The 18,806-nt window shown below is 34.3% G+C and overlaps 1 protein-coding gene across 1 annotated transcript; it reads left to right on the forward strand.

Annotated features, from left to right (window-relative positions):
- The first annotated feature begins 1,263 nt into the window (after positions 1–1,263).
- Positions 1,264–16,809, forward strand: CPOX (coproporphyrinogen oxidase). The gene is made up of 7 exons (XM_074299824.1): positions 1,264–2,127; positions 3,949–4,092; positions 5,667–5,777; positions 7,244–7,385; positions 12,329–12,547; positions 14,106–14,210; positions 16,134–16,809. Exons 1-7 carry the CDS (start codon positions 1,611–1,613, stop codon positions 16,219–16,221), a joined length of 1,326 nt encoding a protein of 441 aa, XP_074155925.1. The 5' UTR covers positions 1,264–1,610; the 3' UTR covers positions 16,222–16,809.
- The last annotated feature ends 1,997 nt before the right edge of the window (positions 16,810–18,806 follow it).

Here is an 18,806-nt window from a genome sequence, read left to right on the forward strand (position 1 = left end):
TTCACATCAACATATTCTAAACACCTTTTTTAAAAGGGTGATGGTTAATATAATTTGTAATTATCATGTTCAAATATAGAAAAATTTTTCTAACTAAAGAATGGTTAGGATCAATAGTCAAGCAATGACTAAAATGACTAAAGAAGTTTAGTGTATTATTTCTGACTGGACCAATAACCATCTAGGTCTAATGGCCAGATATAGCTACTGGCTAGATTAAGGACAGGGCCTCAAACCTTTAAAACCACTCTGACTTTCCTGTATTGACCAAACAGTAAGTCCCTGCCCAAGTCCCTCCCCTACTGGTTAATATTTGGATCCTGATTGACTCAGAGTCAATACAAATAGCAGTTATTTCGATTTAGCACAGAAAACCCTGAGGGTCTTCCTATCCTAGATCAATTGATTTAGATTTTTTTTTTTTTTTTTTGACTAGGTGAAATAAGCCATTTTTGGACTCAACTTCTACCTAATCTTAATAATAGTTGTGGCTTCAGTCAAACTGAGACCTGTTGAAGACCTTCCTCTTTAAAATGGGGTTAACTGTGTAGTCTCTCTTTTTTTTTATTTTTTTTTTTATTTTTTTTTTTTTTACTCATAGTGGATAAATTGCCAATGAGAGTACAATTCAGGGTTCTATGTGCATTATGTATCTTATTACCAATATCTTTTCTTTAAAATTGTAATATATTATTTCTTACCCATCTCCCAGAATCAGTGTGGGGACCAAATGAGATAACATTTAAAATACTTTGCAAACCTTAAAAGGCTATATCCAATGCTAATTCTTCTTATTATTCCTGTTCCCGTTCTGTCCTCTTCTCCAAGTCACTTTTCTTTTAAGGATTAGTCATTATCATCATCATTATTATTATCATTATTATACATGCCATTTTTCTTTTTCAGTCTGTTTTTATCATTTATTGCTGCTGCTGTTGTTAATTATTATTAAAATTATTTTTCCTCTTTGGAACTCATTTTTAAATTATTGTTATATCACTTTTTCTCTTCGGGACTCTATGTAGTGTTATGTATCATACAAGTTACTTTTCTTTTTGGGACTTTTTATTATTAATGGTGGTTATTATAAAAACGTTTCTCTTTGGGACTCAGTTTATCATTAACTATTTTGTATTAGGGACTTGGTTTAGTATTATTATTATGATTATTATAATACAAGTCATTTTTCTCTTCTGGAATCAGTTTTCTCATCTGTAAAATGAGGAAGCTGGACCGGAACACGAGCCCTAGGAAGCAACGATCCAGTTCGAAGGGCCGTTCCTCCGCTGGCGGGTAGCGGGTGATTAAGCTGTCGCCCAGGGAAGGAGAACTATCTAGAAGAGCAGCCTTGAGTCCCCGCCTTTATCTCCAGGCAGACACGGAGCCGGTTCTTTATCAGAGAGTCCCCGGAATCAGCTCTTAGAGTGTCTAGAGTCGCCGGGAGCCGACTGGACTACAGATCCCAGCATCCCCTCTTAGCCCGCCCCCTTCATGTGGCCTCTGCTCAGGCTCCAGGTTTAGTTTCTCTTTCCCTCGTCCTCTGCACCAGGTTGGTTCACGCCGCTGGGCACTTGGCTTTGGCTGGAGTTGGAGCGAAGGTGCGCGGTAACATGGCCTCTTCCCTGGGAAGGCTGAGTGGGAGTCGCTGGGGGAGCTTGGCGCTGGGGCGCGGCTGCCGACGGCCGCGCGCTTGCCCCCCGGAATCCGCCGCAGGGCGCTTCTGCGGGGCTGGCCCCGAGCAAACCCGGGGGCTGGGCTACGGAATGGGCACTAGAGGAGTGGGGGGCGGGGGCAGAGCGAGAAGAGCCCCTTGGCTAGTGGCGGGGCTGGCGGCGGGGCTGGCGGGCATGGCCGCAGCCTCTTTACAGCACCTGGCGCGGGCCGACATGGTCCCTAGAACCGAGGGCGCGTCTGGCGCTTCGGAGAGGGCGGACGAGTTGGCTCTCCGCTGTAGCTCCTTCATGGCCCAGCCCGTGACTACCCTGTCGGAATTGCGGGCCCGGCCGGGGGACATGAAGACCCAGATGGAACTACTGATCATGGAGACCCAGGCTCAGGTTTGCAAGGCGCTGGCGCAGCTGGACCGGGGCGCTGGCTTCTCGGTGGATCGCTGGGAGAGGAAAGAAGGTAAGTATCTTGGAAAGGCTGGGAGGAGGATGTGGGAAAGTAGAATCCCGTAAGAAACGTGGGCACAAAGTCTGACGTGGGAGGCTCTGGACTTTGTCAAAAGTCGGTTACTGGGACAGCTAGATGGAAAGGTGGATAGAGCACTAGCCCCGAAGTCAGGAGGACCTGAGTTCAAATGCGGCCCCATACACTTAAATACGTCCTAGCTGTGATTTAATCCCAACTGCCTCTGGCAAAAACGAAAACAAAACCAACTGTTATAATGACCACTGATTATCTACGAGTATACAATGGTCTATAAGTGGATCAGCTCTTGCACATAGTAGGCACTTAATAAATGCTTACGTACTGACTAGCATGAGTCAGCAATATATTGACTCTAGTTCCGGTTTTTTGAGTGGAAAGAGCAAGGGAGATTTTACGTGCCGAGAATCAGGGCTCTTACCGAGATGTGTCCAAACTTTTCTCCCTTCTTTTCCCCTCCCCCCTTTAGAACAAGAAAAAAAAAAAATTAAGGAGCTCGAGAGTAGTTTGCAGATAACTACTTAATTATTCAACTCTGAAGATTCCCCTACTGGCACGGTTTCAAATTCTTATTAAATTTTTCAGACGCTCATAGACCTCAACATCTTAGATATTGTACTTGGCCCTCTATGAGAAATGGTCCCCTCGTGAATGTCTTTGTACAGCCCTAAGTTCTTCTAGATCAGCTGGCTTTCTGCATTAAACAATTGTCTTAAATTGTCTCTTTTTCAATGAAATGCAATTAAATATTCATAATTTTCACATTTAGGACATTTTTGAGTGAATAAATAGGGCTGATCAGCCAAAGTATTGGTGCTTTTTCGAGTGATTTAAATAGGGTTTTAAGGTCCTTAACAGTTCTTATAAATGAAATACTTTGATATATTGTCAAAATATTGATTTTAAAAAAATCTTTTTGCTCCTATTTTTCTTCTGACACTATTCTGATGTGGTTTATCTTTTTTCACTAGTAAGTTATTTGCCAATAGTAGGCTATTAATTCTATATTGTTTCAATAGTAGGCTAATAGTTCCAATGGAGTTGGGATAAAGTCATCTGCACCATAGAGACTGTGGGGACTGAGTGTAGATTACAAAGTAGTATTTTTATCTTTTTTGTTAACTACTTTTTGTTTTCTTTTTTTTCCCTTTTTGATCTGATTTTTTATGTGCAACATAGATGTGGAAATGTGTATAGAAGTGCTCTTAGTTAATATAGGATTACTTGCTGTCTGTAAAAGGGTGAAGGGAGGGAGAAAAAATTTTGGAACACAATGTTTTGCAAGGGTGAATGTTGAAAACTATGCATATATTTTGAAAATAAAAAGCTTTAAAATTAAAAATAGTAGGCTAGTAGTAATCTGATATTAATACCATGTGATAATAGTATAAGAATGTAAAAATAATACTAGCTAAGATTTGTTTTACATGTACCATTACCTCATTTGAGTGTCACAGCTGTCTTGTAAGATAGATATTGCAGATATCTTTTTTTTTTCAGATGAAGAAACTGAGATTTAGAAAAGTATGAATTAATTGTAATCCTACAAAATTTATTCAGTAATTCCAGAAATGTGACTCAAAATTAGGTCTTTTTAAATATGTACTTAACTGTTCCCTATGTAATTATGTGTGTATAGAAGGGACCTGTAACTTTTCTGTGGCCTTCAATTAATATTATACATCTAAACAACCTAAATGGATGAAAAAAAAAAATTAATTCTTGTGAATTTTAGGTTTAAACTTGTTTCTCCCTGCATTTTTATGTGTGGGTTTTTTGTTGTTGGTTTTCCCTCAGGTGGAGGAGGTATCAGCTGTGTGCTGCAGGATGGTCAAGTCTTTGAAAAGGCTGGAGTTAGTATTTCTGTAGTTCATGGGTCTCTTTCTGAGGAAGCAATAAAACAAATGAGAAGCAGAGGAAAGGTCTTCAAGACCAAAAATGGTAAGTCAAATAATTTTTTTCTCTCTCTTTTTTGAATTTTTTATTAAAGCTTTTTATTTACAAAACATATGCATGGGTAATTTTTAAACATTCACCTTTGCAAAACCTTTTGTTCCAATTTTCCCCTCCTTCCCACCGCCTTCCGTAGCTAGCAGATAGTCCAATACATATTAAATATGTTAAATCCAATATATGTATACATATTTATACAGTTAGTCTTGCTGCACAAGAAAAATCAGATCAAGAAGGAAGAAAAAGGAAAAACTAAGAGAAAACAAAATGCAAGCAAATAACAATAGAGAGAGTGAGAATGCTATGTTGTGGTCCACACTCGGTTCCCATGGTCCTCTCTGAGTGTAGATGGCTCTCTTCATCACTGAACAAATGGCACTGGTTTGAATCATCTCATTGTTGGAGAGAAGTCACATAATTTTAATGTATTTCATTGTATCTGTTAACTTTTTGTACATACTTATTTGTAAAATGAAGCTTTAAAGTTGTTGGAAATGGTTGTAGGGTATTTAATTAGCATAATAGTGATGTTTTTTTTTTTTTTTTTTTTAATTTAATCATATCTTATTCTTCCAAGACCTTATATGAGGTTTTCTTGGCAAAGATAATTGTCATTTCCTTCTCCATTTCATTTTACAAGTAAGGAAACTGAGGCAAACAGGGATAAGTGATTTGCCCAGGATCATATAAATAATAAGTGTCTAAGGCTATATTTGAACCATGAAGATGAGAGTCTTCCTGATTTCAGGCTGACCATCTGTATTCTACCACCTAGCAGGAAAAAACAAACTTGGAAGTCAGCTCTAATACTTCAAGTCTCTGTGATCCCAAATTAGTCTCTTGAACTTCTATAAGGCTTCCTTTTTCTTATCTTTAAAAGGAGGACTGCCTGACATTAATTTCACAGGATTTCCATGAGAAAAATCCTTTGTAAAACTTATAAATGTGGGTTGTTTATTGCTTACTATTGGCACATTTAGTGCCAACCACATTGGCACTATCACATTGTTACCTTTAAAATATGTATAAAATAGGGAAGGGAAGATAGGACTTCAGTAGATGGAACACTGGACTTGAAGTTAGAAAGAACTAAGTTTAAATCAATCATTCTCAGAATTTATTGCCTTGGACAATAATTTGCCTGGGCAAATTAATCTTTGTCTACCTTTTGCTTTTTCATCAATAAAATGGAGATAATAATAGTACTTACTTTTTGAGGTTATTTTAAGAATCAGGGGCAGCTAGGTGGCGCAGTGAAAAGAGTACCTACCTTGAATTCAGGAGGACCCGAGTTCAAATGTGATCTCAGACACTTAACACTTCCTAGCTGTGTGACCCTGGGCAAGTCACTTAATCCCAGCCTCAGTGGGGGAGGGGGGGAAGAATCAAATGACAATATTTATAAAGTGCTATGCAAACTTTAAAGACCTGTGTATAAATGCTAACTACTAATGTTAGTTATAATAACCAGCAAATTAAATTTTAAAATGCAAATTTTAAAATTTACATTTTTTAGATAGTGATTTTGTTTTTATCGAATACATTTTATTATTACTCTATAGGTCAACTGCCCTTTTGTGCTATGGGAGTCAGCTCCGTCATCCACCCCAAGAATCCTCATGCACCCACCTTTCATTTCAACTATAGATATTTTGAAATAGAAGAAGCCGATGGTAAGACTCCCTGGGAACTATAGAAAAATTTTTACTATAAAACATGTATCATTTAGAAGCAAGAAGAAATAAATATCCATTGTGATTGAGATTTTTCATATTTGTTAAAGTGTTCCTTGACAGATGGGAATAATGTCCTAGGGATGTAAATCTAGTGAAAGACTTTGATGTATTGACTTAAACAAGAAATTAACTATTTAACCTCTGCCTTTCCTAGATTGTAATTGTTTTTATTTGCCCTTCATTCTCAGCAAGAACCAATGACCCTATGAGAGTTAGTGACTTGGTTTGCTTGTGAATTGGATTTGAATGAGGGGAGAACTACACAAAGATTGTGAGACTTCTCTAGATGGAATAGATGCTTTGGCAAGTCAATAGACAGGATGATAATTTCATTTTGAAACAATAAAAGTCATATAAATATATTGCAAGGAATGTCTTTATATCCTGTTAATGTGAAATCAGGAACTTTTTCTGAGGAAATAGTTTCTGTATATGTGTGTATGTGTACATACACACATACACATATATATATAGTTTGTGTGTGTGTGTATATATATATATATACACATATATATATATATATGGTACCTGTTCAATTATTTTAGGGATCTATGATTTCTGCAACGTGGATGTGTCTTTCATCAGTGTCTTCAGTAGATATTTTTTTAGTTTCTGTGGATCAGAGAATTAATGACCTGCCTTCTTTGACATCTAATCTCTAAAATAATAGTAATGTGTATCATTCATTGTCTTCAAATCAACCAATTTTGAACAGTGCTATTTGTCAAATATAGAATAGAATAAATACCTTTTTAGATTTGTTCGGCCTTTTTTCAGGTTGATAATTAGGACAATTATATGGACTATATCAAGTAATTTCTACCTATCCCTAAATGAATTTGTCTTTTCTGAAAATTTTTAGTAGAATAGTGTATGTCTGCACAAATTAAGAATATTGGTCTCCTTTATGACTTTTTTATGTCCTAATTTTGAGGCATACCATACATTCTTGGATTAGGAACTATTTGGATGATATTGTTAAAATCCCTAACCCTGTGTTTCCCACATTAGCCATTTCTTTTTACTCTTCCTTTGTCATCCTCTTCCTTTTTTTTTTTTTTTAAACTTTTTTGAGTTCTACCCTGCAGACTGCCATTGACATTTCTCAGCTTTCAAGTTGGCTTTGAGAATTTTAAAAACTTCTCTATATGAAATTATCTTATTGGTTCCATTTGTCTTTATTATGTATTTATGTATATATTTATGTATTCCAGTTATTATGTATTTAAAATATAAACTTCTCAAGGTGAGGGACTACTTATTTTGCTTTTATATTTATATTCCCATTACTTAGTGCCTGGAACATAACAAGTGCTTAATAAAATTCTTGTTGATTGTAAATTTCATTTCTAATTTGGCTGCTAGTATGCCTTTTATTACAGGTTGTGTTTCTTATTTGATAGGTAACAAGCAATGGTGGTTTGGTGGTGGATGTGACCTTACTCCAACTTATTTGAACCAAGAGGATGCTGTGCACTTCCATAAAACCTTAAAGGATGCTTGTGACCAACATGATCCAAGCTTCTACCCCAAGTTTAAAAAATGGTAAGTGGAAAGAAATATTGAGAACCTCTTTGGGGTCAAAGTGTAACCCATGATTTTAGGAAATATTCCTCAGTTTTAGGTAGACTAACACTTCTTAATTCTAAGTGTCAATAGATTTTAAAAAGATTTTAAGGAATTGATTTAATATTAGGCAAAGAAATCTCTTTTCTGTCACAAATAATTTAGAAGAAGATTTTAATCTTGTGGGAATAGATTTTAAAAGGAAAGAAGAAAATTTAATTCATAAGTTTTAATTTTTTTCTTAGAGACAGTTGGAGTTAAGTGACTTGCTCAGGGTCACACATCTTGGTACTCTTATCCATGTGCCATCTAGGTGCCCCTTTGAGTTTTGTTTAGATACATCAGATAAACACAAATAAGTTCAGTTTCCAAACAACATTCTCTGAAGTCTGTTATATATGAAAAACAATGTAATTGTGACTAACAGTATCCATAACCTAGGTTTTTATAGTTTTTTAAATAATAAGTTTATATAATTTTAAATAATACTAATTTTGCCAATTGTATTTTATCTGAATTTGTGGTATTATTTGCATAGTTACAGTATTTGCATCAGAATACAGGTATGAGGTGGTAGTAAATAAGAGTATTGAACTTAGAATCAGCAAAACCTGTCTTCAAAACCCTTTACTAGCTTTTTTGATCTTGGGCAAATCATTGATAAAGTGCTTTAAAGTACTTAAAAGTACTACATAAATGCTGGCTCTTATTGCTATAATAATATACATAGATGAATATAAACTTTTTACTCTTCATTCTGCAACTCTTCACATAAGTTTTTTAATGTTTCTTTGAATTCTTCCTATTTTTTGTTCTTTATGATTGTGTGTCTGGACCTGTGGTTGGGATTTATTGTGGCATGTGGTGTGAGGTAACTGATCCAAATCCATTTTTCCCCAAACTTTTAACTGCTTTTTCTTAAGGTTCTTTTTAACTAAAGAAAGGGAAAGAAACAGAATTTACCAGTAATGGAGAGGGTAAGGTCACAGTGAGACAGAAGGGATGGAACCTGGAGATGGTTTGAAAATAAGAAATATTAGCTACTGAGTTTAGGAAGCACTATTAAAATTGTGAAGAGGCCTCTGGAATATATTTGGATGTCAAGTACCAAAAGATATTTGAGAACTGCAAGGAAGTAGTATACAGCACTTAGATTGGGTACTCGTAAATGAAGAGGACAGAAAGGGTTGACTTTTTTTTTTTTGCTTTTGATACCAAGAATGATCAATGTATAATGTATATAGAAGACATAAAATCTTCTCAGAAAAGAAAGATCACCAACTCTTTCATCATGCCTTTAATACTGAAAATAGTGGTTCCACCTAAATAAGATAAAGTTTTATATGTTAACGTGTTACTTATCTTCTACAAACAGGCCATCATATCTTCTAGGAAGAGAGCTTCTAGGGACTTGTTAAAAATTCCATCAAGTAGAACAGGCAACTGTTACAGAAGGAACTTTTATCTGTAAGAGTAAACCAAAGATTACCAGTTAGAAGGAAAAGTTTGTGGTTACAGCTAAAGCAATGGATTTTAACATTTTTGTCTTTTTAAATCACTTTTTGGAAAACGGCTTCATAATTACGTAACTCAAAGTTTCTTTGTGATTTGGCTTATCCTTTATCATAACTACAAAATATATAAGTGAAGGAGAGAAAATATGGTGTAATACAGATGAAAATGATCATGAACAACTATTATTTTGTATTTATTATGAATTCCTTATTTCTATTCATTTTCATTTTTAAGTTAAACTTTTTTTTCCCAATTTTTAAAACATTTTTACTTAAAGTTAAGTTCCAAATTTTATTCCTTGTTCTCTCTCCTCCTCTCTTCTTGAGATGGTAAGCAATCAGATGTAGATTATGCATTTGTAATTATGGAAAATATTTCCATATTAGTCATTTTTACAAAAAAGACTCAAGTAAAATGAAAAAAATAAAAAAAGGTAAAAAATATGCTTCTGTCTGTATTCAGACAATATCATTTCTTTCTCAGAGGCAGATAGAATGCTTTATCTTTAGACCTTTGGGATTGTCTTAGATCATTGTATTGCTGAGAAGAGCTAACTTATTTATGGTTCCTCCTCAAACAATTTTAATGTTACTGTGTATAAGGTCCTCCTGGTTCTGTTCACTTCAGTATGCACCAGTTCATATAATTTTTTCAGGTTATTCTGAAATCATTCTGCTTGTCATTTTTTATAGCACAATAATATTTCATTACTATCATATACCAGAGCTTGTTTAGCCATTCCCCAATTGATGTCTACTTCTTAACTACCATAAAAAGATCTGTTAATCAAAGGATATGCAGTTTTATAGCCTTTTAGGTATAATTCCAAATTGCTTTCCAGAATGGTTGACAAAATTAAACTTTAGAGACTTCTTTTAAATTTCCCTGCTTAACCTTCCTGGGCATTTTGGGGGCTTTTCTACCTTTTTTTTTTTTTTTTTTAAACACGTGTGTGTGTGTGTGTGTGTGTGTGTGTGTGTGTGTGTGTGTGTGTGTATTTTTAAAATCACTATATACATCTGAAGTTTCTTCTGCATCATAGAACTGATAATGTTTTATGACTTAATTGTTAAGGCAGAAAATTAAAATATATATATATATATATACACATACATATGTGTGTGTGTGTGTGTGTGTGTGTGTGTGTGTGTGTGTGTGTGTGTGTGTGTGTGTGTTTTAAAAAATCACTATTCATATGCACCTGAAGTTTCTTCAGTGTATTTTTATGATTTAATCAAGGTAGAAAAATGCAGTCTGGCAAATTGTCAGAGAATTTCTCACAGATAAGATGGTTAGTTTTCCCATTGCTTTCCTTAATTTTGGGTTTTTCTTGTGCCCTTGCTTGGAGATTCTGATAGCTAGGAAATATATCGTGTTTATTTTTCCTTTACATGAAATGCCACTAATTTTATTTCCCTGCTGTTGTAAAAGCAAAATTGAAGTGTTTTTTCACATTTTCTATCTTTTGGGAGAGCCTTTATGTGCTTCTTATTGCCTTAGTTTTAGGCCTAATTAATATTTTTAAAAATAATAATCATGGCATATTTGTATTATTTGTTAAGTTTTACAAAATACTTTACCTCTCTACACAGTAAGAGTGTAAAGTATCTCTAGTTTTTTCCATAATTCTCTCTCTGTTTTCTTCATTTTGATTAATCTAAGACAGCCTGGCAAATCACAGAATTTTACTTGTTTTCAGATTTTTTTCACCATTTCACTTTTTTTTTTATGACAGTGTTATTTCTTGACCTCTTTGCTCTCAATTATATGTCTGTTCCCAAAACTTGTTCTGCATTTTTTCCAGAACTAATTGAATGAATATCTTTTGTAAATTAGCTCAACTTTTTTTATATAAGTCATATTCGCTACTAAACTTTGCTTTTCTCTGATCAGAGCTGAAACTTAAGGGCTTATAAAAAAATTTCTCATTTCTCCAATTCAGATATTTGGCATCACACTTAAGAATTTAGAAATGTATGTCAAACTTTAATTATTTTTTAGTTGATCTCATATTGACCTAGACAATTAAGTTTGTCCAATCATTCAGAAAAACTTACAAGTTAAAACAAATTCTTAAAGTGAAATTTTATGTTTTTCTCACCAAATTATTACTTAATCCCCAGGTTTTCAAATCATTGGAGGAAAAACTAGATATAGATCAACATCTCACATCACATAAAAGATAAGATCAAAATTGGTACATAATGCACACATAACACCATTAGCAAAATAGGAGGGCATGGAATAATTTATCTGTCAGATCTATGAATGAGAGAAGAATTTATGACCAAATGAAATAAAAAACATTACAAAATATAAAATAGATAATTTTGATTATATAAAATTTAAAAGGTTTTGCACAAACAAAATCAATGCAACGAAAATTATAAGGAAAGCAAAAAACTAGAGCAAAATTTTGTAGCAGGTATCTCATCAGAGATAAAGACTTCATTTCTCAAATATATAGAAAGAACTGAGTCAAATTTATATAAGTTCTAGTCGTTCTTTAATAGATAAATGTTTAAAGAAGATGAATAGGCAGTTTTCAGAAGAAGAAATCAAACCTATGATGAAAAAAATGTTCTAATGTCTTGATTAGAGAAATTCAAATTAGAAAAACTCTTGAGATTTCACCTCGTACCTATCAAATTGGCTAATGTGACAAGAAAAGGAAAAATGTTGGATGTTAGAGGGGAGGTGAGAAAACTGAGACAATACAACAGTGCATTAACTGTTGGTAAAGTTATGAACTGATCCAATCATTCTGGAGAACAATTTAGAACCTTGCCCAAAGGGCTATAAAACTATGTATACTCTTTAGTTCTGTAATATTTATACAAAAATGTTTATAGTAATTCTATTTATGGTGGCTAAGAATAAGAAGTCAGAGGAATGCCCATGAATTGGAGCTAAACAAGCTATGGTGTATAATAATAATGGAATATTATTGTGCTATAAGAAATGATAAACAGGATGATTTCAGAAAAACCTGGAAATACTTGCATGAATTGGTGCCTAGTGAAGTGAGTAGAACCAGGAGAACCTTGTACATAGTAACAGTAATATTGTTTTGATGGCTTATCTTTTCTCAGTAGTACAATGTTTTTCAGTTATATCCAATTCTTTGTGACCACATTTAGGGTTTTGTGGCAAAGATGCTGGAATGCAGTTTGCCATTTCCTTCTCCAGCGTCTTTGCCACAAAAACCCTTCAACAACAGACTTTTTACAAAAGACTCTTCTCAAAGCAATGTCTATTATGTTATGGACTTTGATGATTTTCAAGGTTACTTTTTAGGCAAAATAGCTGGAGTATTGTGATTTTTAATGCGTAAGCTTTCATTTTAATGCTTTTCTCTTTGGAATGTATTTTTTAATTCCTTCTAACTTCTCTGTTTTTCTTTTTAGGTGTGATGACTACTTTGTTATAAAGCATCGGGGAGAAAGAAGGGGAATTGGGGGTATATTCTTTGATGATCTTGACTCCCCATCCAAGGAAGATGTATTTCGTTTTGTCCAAAGCTGTGCACGTGCTGTTGTACCTTCTTATATTCCGTTGGTGAAAAAACACTGTAATGATCCATTCACACCACAGGAGAAACAATGGCAGCAGCTTCGGAGAGGGAGGTGAGGCTGGGAAAAAAAAATCCACATACATAGAAGAGGCAGAAGCAACTAATGATACAATGAAAAGTCGTTTTTTCTGGTTTTAACTTGTGATGGAAATATAATTCAAAAATAAGAGTGCCACTGTCAGAATTTAGTCAGAGACGTTCTTTTATCATTCATTAATGATAAATGATTCTACTTATCAAATGATTGGTCATTTGATAAACAATTTTGTTTTTGATGCATATCAGTATTAACTTAAATGAAATGCTTATTACATTCTTGTTCAATTGTTTTTAGTCAGGTCTGCTTCTTCATGACCTTATTGGGGTTTTCTTGGCAAAGACACTGGAATGGTTTGCCATTTCCTTCTCCAGCTCATTTTGTAGATGAGAAAACTGAGGCAAGCAGGATTAAGTGATTTGAACATCGTCACATACCCAAGTAATTGTCTCATACTGAATTTGAAGTTAGGTCTTCCTGATTCCAGACTTTGCCCTTCATCCACTGCTCCACCTTGCTGCCTCAAGCTTGCACATAGGTGGTATTTATGAATGCTTGTTGAATTGGAAGTCAAAACTATATGAGAGAGAGAGAAAGAAGTGGTAAATAGTCTTGAAAATCACAATATTTCTTCCTTGACAGTAAATTCTTAAGGTTCTCTGTAGGGTAGCAGAAATTATCTCAAGACTGTAATTAATAATGGGTGGAAGAGAGAAGGGTCTCACTGAGTAATATTCTTACATTTAGGACAAGTGAGCACTAATCTATTCCTCTCCATCTCTGCTCAGCTCAGAATTCACTAGTAAGGCAAAAATATTTATGACAAAACACTCCAGGATGTTTGCCAGGAAAACTCCAAATGGAAACATGAAGAGAAAGAACTGAACAATAACATTAGGCAAATTTAGTTAGGAATTGCTGGATTTTAGAGAGACCATCCAGTTCCCACCTGCTAAGGACAACTTCATGCTTCCCACAGAGCATGAGGTCATTGGCTGAGAGCTCCTTCAGTCTCTGATGAGACAGCACAGTTGGTACAGTGGATAGCTCCCTGAATCTTGAGTTGGTCAGCCTCAAGTCCTTCCAAGTTATATGGCTAAGTTTATCTCAGTTTCTTCAACTTTAATATGGGAGCCATCTACCTTCTAGGGTTGTTGTGTAGATCAAATGAGATCAAATTCATAAAGCATTTGGCATGACACCTGGAATTATGATCTATGAGATGATTGGGATCTTGAGGGAGAGAGTAGCACTGTTCTAAAATTGAAGTCATTCTTTTTTTACAGCTGTGAAGTCAGTCTATTCAGTGTATTTATTGGACAACATAACCTTCTTGTCTTACAACTGCTGTTTGTTATAATAGCATCTATTTCCTTTTGTTCAGTGGGTAGAATACCCTATTTATCCATTCCTGTACAGATGCTGAAAATTCATCAGCTGGTGATCTCTCACTGGCTGCCAGTTGTCCTAGGAGGACCAAACTGCTGTGTTGTTAACAATTTACTTACTATGACCTAATCTTAGGAAAGAGTAACCCTTCCCCCCTCCTCCCTACTCTTTTCTTTTGGGACAGGTATGTGGAATTTAACCTACTTTATGATAGAGGCACAAAATTTGGACTCTTCACTCCAGGATCTAGGATTGAAAGCATCCTTATGTCTTTGCCCCTAACTGCTAGGTAAGTAGATACTTTGATGTAGCTGTCATCCCCCAGTTATTCCTTTTTAAGTGAAATAAAATTAAGGCCTCAAATTTTTCTCTTTGAGTATATTCGATCCCAAGAATGCTACAAAATACGTAGACTATTTGAGGCTATTTGACCCCAAGAATATGTAAAAAAAAAAAAAAAAAAAGAGAGAGAGAGAGAGAATATCAAAGGAGTGAAGTAATAAAGGAAGAGGGGGTCAAGTTTGGTTTTTGGTTTGGTTAGAGCCATATTGGCCAGTTTTCCTTGGCATTCATTCAACTTTTATTCAGGCTTACTGCTCACACCTTTCTCTTACAAAATGCCCAACTTCTTTCAAAGGCCACTAAAAGTGTTAGAAACCAGCACTGTAAATCAAAGACTCCGACCCTTAAAAAATATTTTATGTAGGCCTGTCTTATGTTTGGAACTTTATTTTTAGTGTATATGTCACCTCTCCAAGGTAAGAATGTCAGCTCTTAGGGAGGAAAGCCATTGCCTCGCTACTTTTTTTTAGTAAATCTTGGTCAGAACCCCAACACTCTTGAAATATTTCTTGAATTGAGCAGCCATTTTATATTGTGAAGAGAGGTCCTCAGTTACCTTAAATTCTTTTGGTGGAGTAGGAAACTATCATTGAATACAGCAACTTTCTTAATTTTAATTTTACCCAGTGTCGCCTCTCTAATAACTGTTTTTTGTGCAAGTTGAATGAAGAATAGTTTCAGCTATCAAATAATTGTTGTATAGACTTGTGTGAGAGCCAATTCAGTTATAGCCAATATATAGCCAATTCAGTTTCCAATTGCATTTGATGATACCACTACTATTACTAACAAAAAGGAGGAGCAGAGGTTTTCTGGTTTTATGTTCTTAAAGATTAGGACTTCCTATCTCTATGGACTACTTATACATCAGCTCCTCCAAGCATAGGAACTTTGACCTTAGCCTTAGGCAACCTTCATCCCCCCCCAACCCCAGGAAGTCACTATATTGATGCCAGACTAACAAGCATCCAACTGACTTAGTCTGTGTAACATATTGAATTCACTGGGGCTTCAGAGTCAGGAAAATCTCAATTGAAATCTGACATCAGACACTCATTGGTTGTGTGACCCCCAAGCAAATCACTTTTAACCTTCCTTGTCTCATTTTCCTTATCCATAAAAGGGGGATTATAATAGTGCTTATGTTCCAGAATTGTTGTGAGGATCAAATGAGATAATAGTTTAGCACAGTATCTGGCACATAAGCACCATATAAATCTTAGCCATCATTATTAATATTATTGTTAGTCTACTTACAGCTCAGTGCCCAAGTTCAGTTCTGGCCAGATAAGCAGAGTTCTTAAAACCCAGTTATTTTGACCCTCTGTTTGATATTTTTTATTCCTTAATGAATGCATTGATAATCCAGACACCAAGGATATGGGGTCTTTGGTGTTATTAATTCATCATCAAACATTTATTGCATACCTCTTACTTGAATAGCATTGTGCTAAAGGCTGGAGATAAAATGGGGCACAAGCCCCATTAAGGTTCTACTTTGAAGCATTATCATGGTATGAAGATGAAGTCAACTTTGGGCGGGTCCTAACAAATTACAAAATCTTTGAGTACAAAGTAGGTGTATCAGTAGAGGACCATCTTAGTTAATTCCAGAAAGATGTATCATCAGAAGGTTGCCTACCAGAGAATGAATTATTGTGGCTACACTGACTTATCAAAACAGCTGCCAAGGCTGTGCATTGGCAAGATCATGGGTCATATAAAAAACTAAGGTTATTTATTTATTTATTTTTTCATTCTGTTGGAATTCCATTTTGCCCTAATTTTTGGAGGTATTCTTGTTAACAAAAAAAAAAAAAAAAAAAAAATTAAATCTTTTTTTTTTTTTTTTTTTTTTAATCGTATACAGATGGGAATACATGCATGCACCTTTAAAGAATTCCAAAGAAGCTGAGATCCTAGAAATCCTACATCACCCCAAAGACTGGGTGCACTGATGTGAAAAAGCAGAATTCCTGTGTCAAAGGAAAATCAACACATATAAATTATCTCTCTTAAATTCCTTGTAGCTACCATGCAGTGGCAGTTTAATAGACTTTGTGCCTTAAATCAAGCAGAGGCTAATAATTTGTAAATTCTTTGACTTGCAACCTGAAGAATTAGGGGTGTCTGCCCTGTTTACCATCATTTTCCCAATGATGAACTTTGCCAATGATGCAACATCCAAGTGATAGTTTTAATTTTTTTTTTTTTAATTTTTGTAAGCTAATGAACTGCTATAAAAACTGATTGTTTTAGTCATGTTTTCCTGTATTTTTTTCTGCTATAAAATGTGAACCCAGTTTCAGTGTGATACATGATATATACAAGTGGTACATTCAACTCTCAGGACTGGAATAAATTGTGTCAGGAAGTTTTTTGTTATAGAAAATTCTTGGCAAATTATTTTATTGTATTTTTTTTAAGTTATATTTTCTTTGGAAACCGGCTTTTGTCATGCTTGACGTTTCATAGTTTATATCCCTTTCTTATATTGAATATAAATATGGACTTAGTAATAAAAATATTTTGTTTTGTTGTAAAAATGTTTTTATATGGTTGTTTTTTGATTGAATAACTATAGATAAGTGATTTTAATCATAATTTTTTAAATCTCCCCTAAGATATCTGGACCTGAAAACAGAATAGCTAAACTCCAGTAATACCACAAATCAAAGCTTTACAACTCTTCCATTCCTTTCCTTAATAATATCTTTATACTGTATACAAATATAGAGAGATAAATTACAGATGTATATCTATTTTATCATCTTTTTCATCTATTGTATCTATTTTTTCATGCTTTAGATTTGCATTTCACCTTTTCTATCATTTAGCTTTTCTAGGAAATATTTTTAAACAGCAAGTTATTTCATGATGAAAGAAAAATCAATTCTTCAACAATGGTCATGTCACAGCAAAGTGAAAAGAGAATCTTTTTCAAAGCCTAGGACCAAGTCTTACCTCAGACACATGGTAGTTTTGTGACCCTGCAAGTAATTTGACTTGTCAGGGGCTCAGGCAACTCTAAGAAAATTGATAGAGGGATTTCCTAACGCCAGTGAAATCACAAGTTCTTTTCCAATTCTCAGCAACTGTGGAAGTGAAGAATCACATATTTCTATTGGTAAAAAGGAGGTTATTGGTCATCAAATTCAACTTCTCTTTGGAACATCCCTCACAAATAGGTCATTGAAGATAATCATTTGTCTACTGTATTGACTACTGTTCAAGTTAGTCCCTCTCCAGTTATTGGATGACTGGTTGTTAAAGAAGTTATCCCTATGATTGAACCAAAAATAATGTGAATTTCACTTTTTAATTTAAAAGGGTTTCAAGTAAAGGAATCCTCTCCAAAAAAAAAAATCCAAGAGGTTCCAAAACATTGCCAGTTGGAAGTGTAAATGATGTAAGTGTACAAGTTCACTATTGGTGGCTGAACTGCATGGCTAGAAACTATGAAGGTATGATGTTGTTGAATGAGGGGAATGAACAGAAAATTAACTTAAAGGAGAATTCTAGAACTCATCTTCAGAAGTTTCAGAACGGACATGAATTAGCAACAGGTTAAAGAGGAATCACAGAAGGGTATAATAGAAACAGATGACAATATTAACTTTATGAATACAATCTTGTTATTACAATAGGTTGAGAAGAAAAAGAGGTCAATTTTAGCTTTTAAAATAAATTGTAATTTTTCTTCTTGCCACCCAAAGTGGTTTGTTGCTAGGATAATTTTTAGATGAAACACTCATGTGGAGATGATGATACAGTTACAGTTATGTCTAGAAAAGGTAGGAATTTTTAGGAATGAACTGTACCTTTTTGAAAATCTTATCATATAATGAGTTGTAAACTCTTAAACTTGCATAGTTATTTAAGGGCTCTATATTACAAACTTGCATTTTGATATTTGTAGAACTCAAATTGTGCTTACATTTAACAGGTCATGGATCTCCAGTAAACCAATTGATGAGATTCTGGTGCTTTTTTAAAACATCATACATAATGGTCTTGATGTAAAACAAGTACAAGTTTTTTATAAAGTTCCTTTGGAGGCACAAATTTGGAAAATTTTTGTCCTCTTGTCTTTTTTGTCTTTAGAATTAAAAGGATGCACTGTTTTGTTTTTCACTTGTTTTTATAATTTTTAAATAACTTATAAATTAAATTATTTAAATTAAATTTTATTGTTATTTTTAAAATTCTTTACATATAATAAATTACAATTATTTGTCCTTCCTGCCAAAATAAAACTGATAAGAGTCTTTAATCATTGTGTTTAGGAGACCTGCTATATTTGTCTGAGAGAATTGAAGTGATTTTATCAAATTCCTTGTGTAATTACAAGTCATCTTTTAGAAAATGCTGAATGTGCTAGATACCTGTTCAGTGCTAGTAAATGTACAAATCTTTACTGAATTGGACTTATAATGAATTATAATAATAGAGTATATATAAATTTATTGTGTAATTGATGATCTAAAATATTTGGTCTCAACTTTGATAGAGAACATCATCTATCAACATGATAAAGAAAAGG

The sequence above is a fragment of the Sminthopsis crassicaudata genome, chromosome 3 (assembly GCF_048593235.1).
Source record: "Sminthopsis crassicaudata isolate SCR6 chromosome 3, ASM4859323v1, whole genome shotgun sequence".
Classification (NCBI taxonomy): Eukaryota; Metazoa; Chordata; class Mammalia; order Dasyuromorphia; family Dasyuridae; genus Sminthopsis; species Sminthopsis crassicaudata.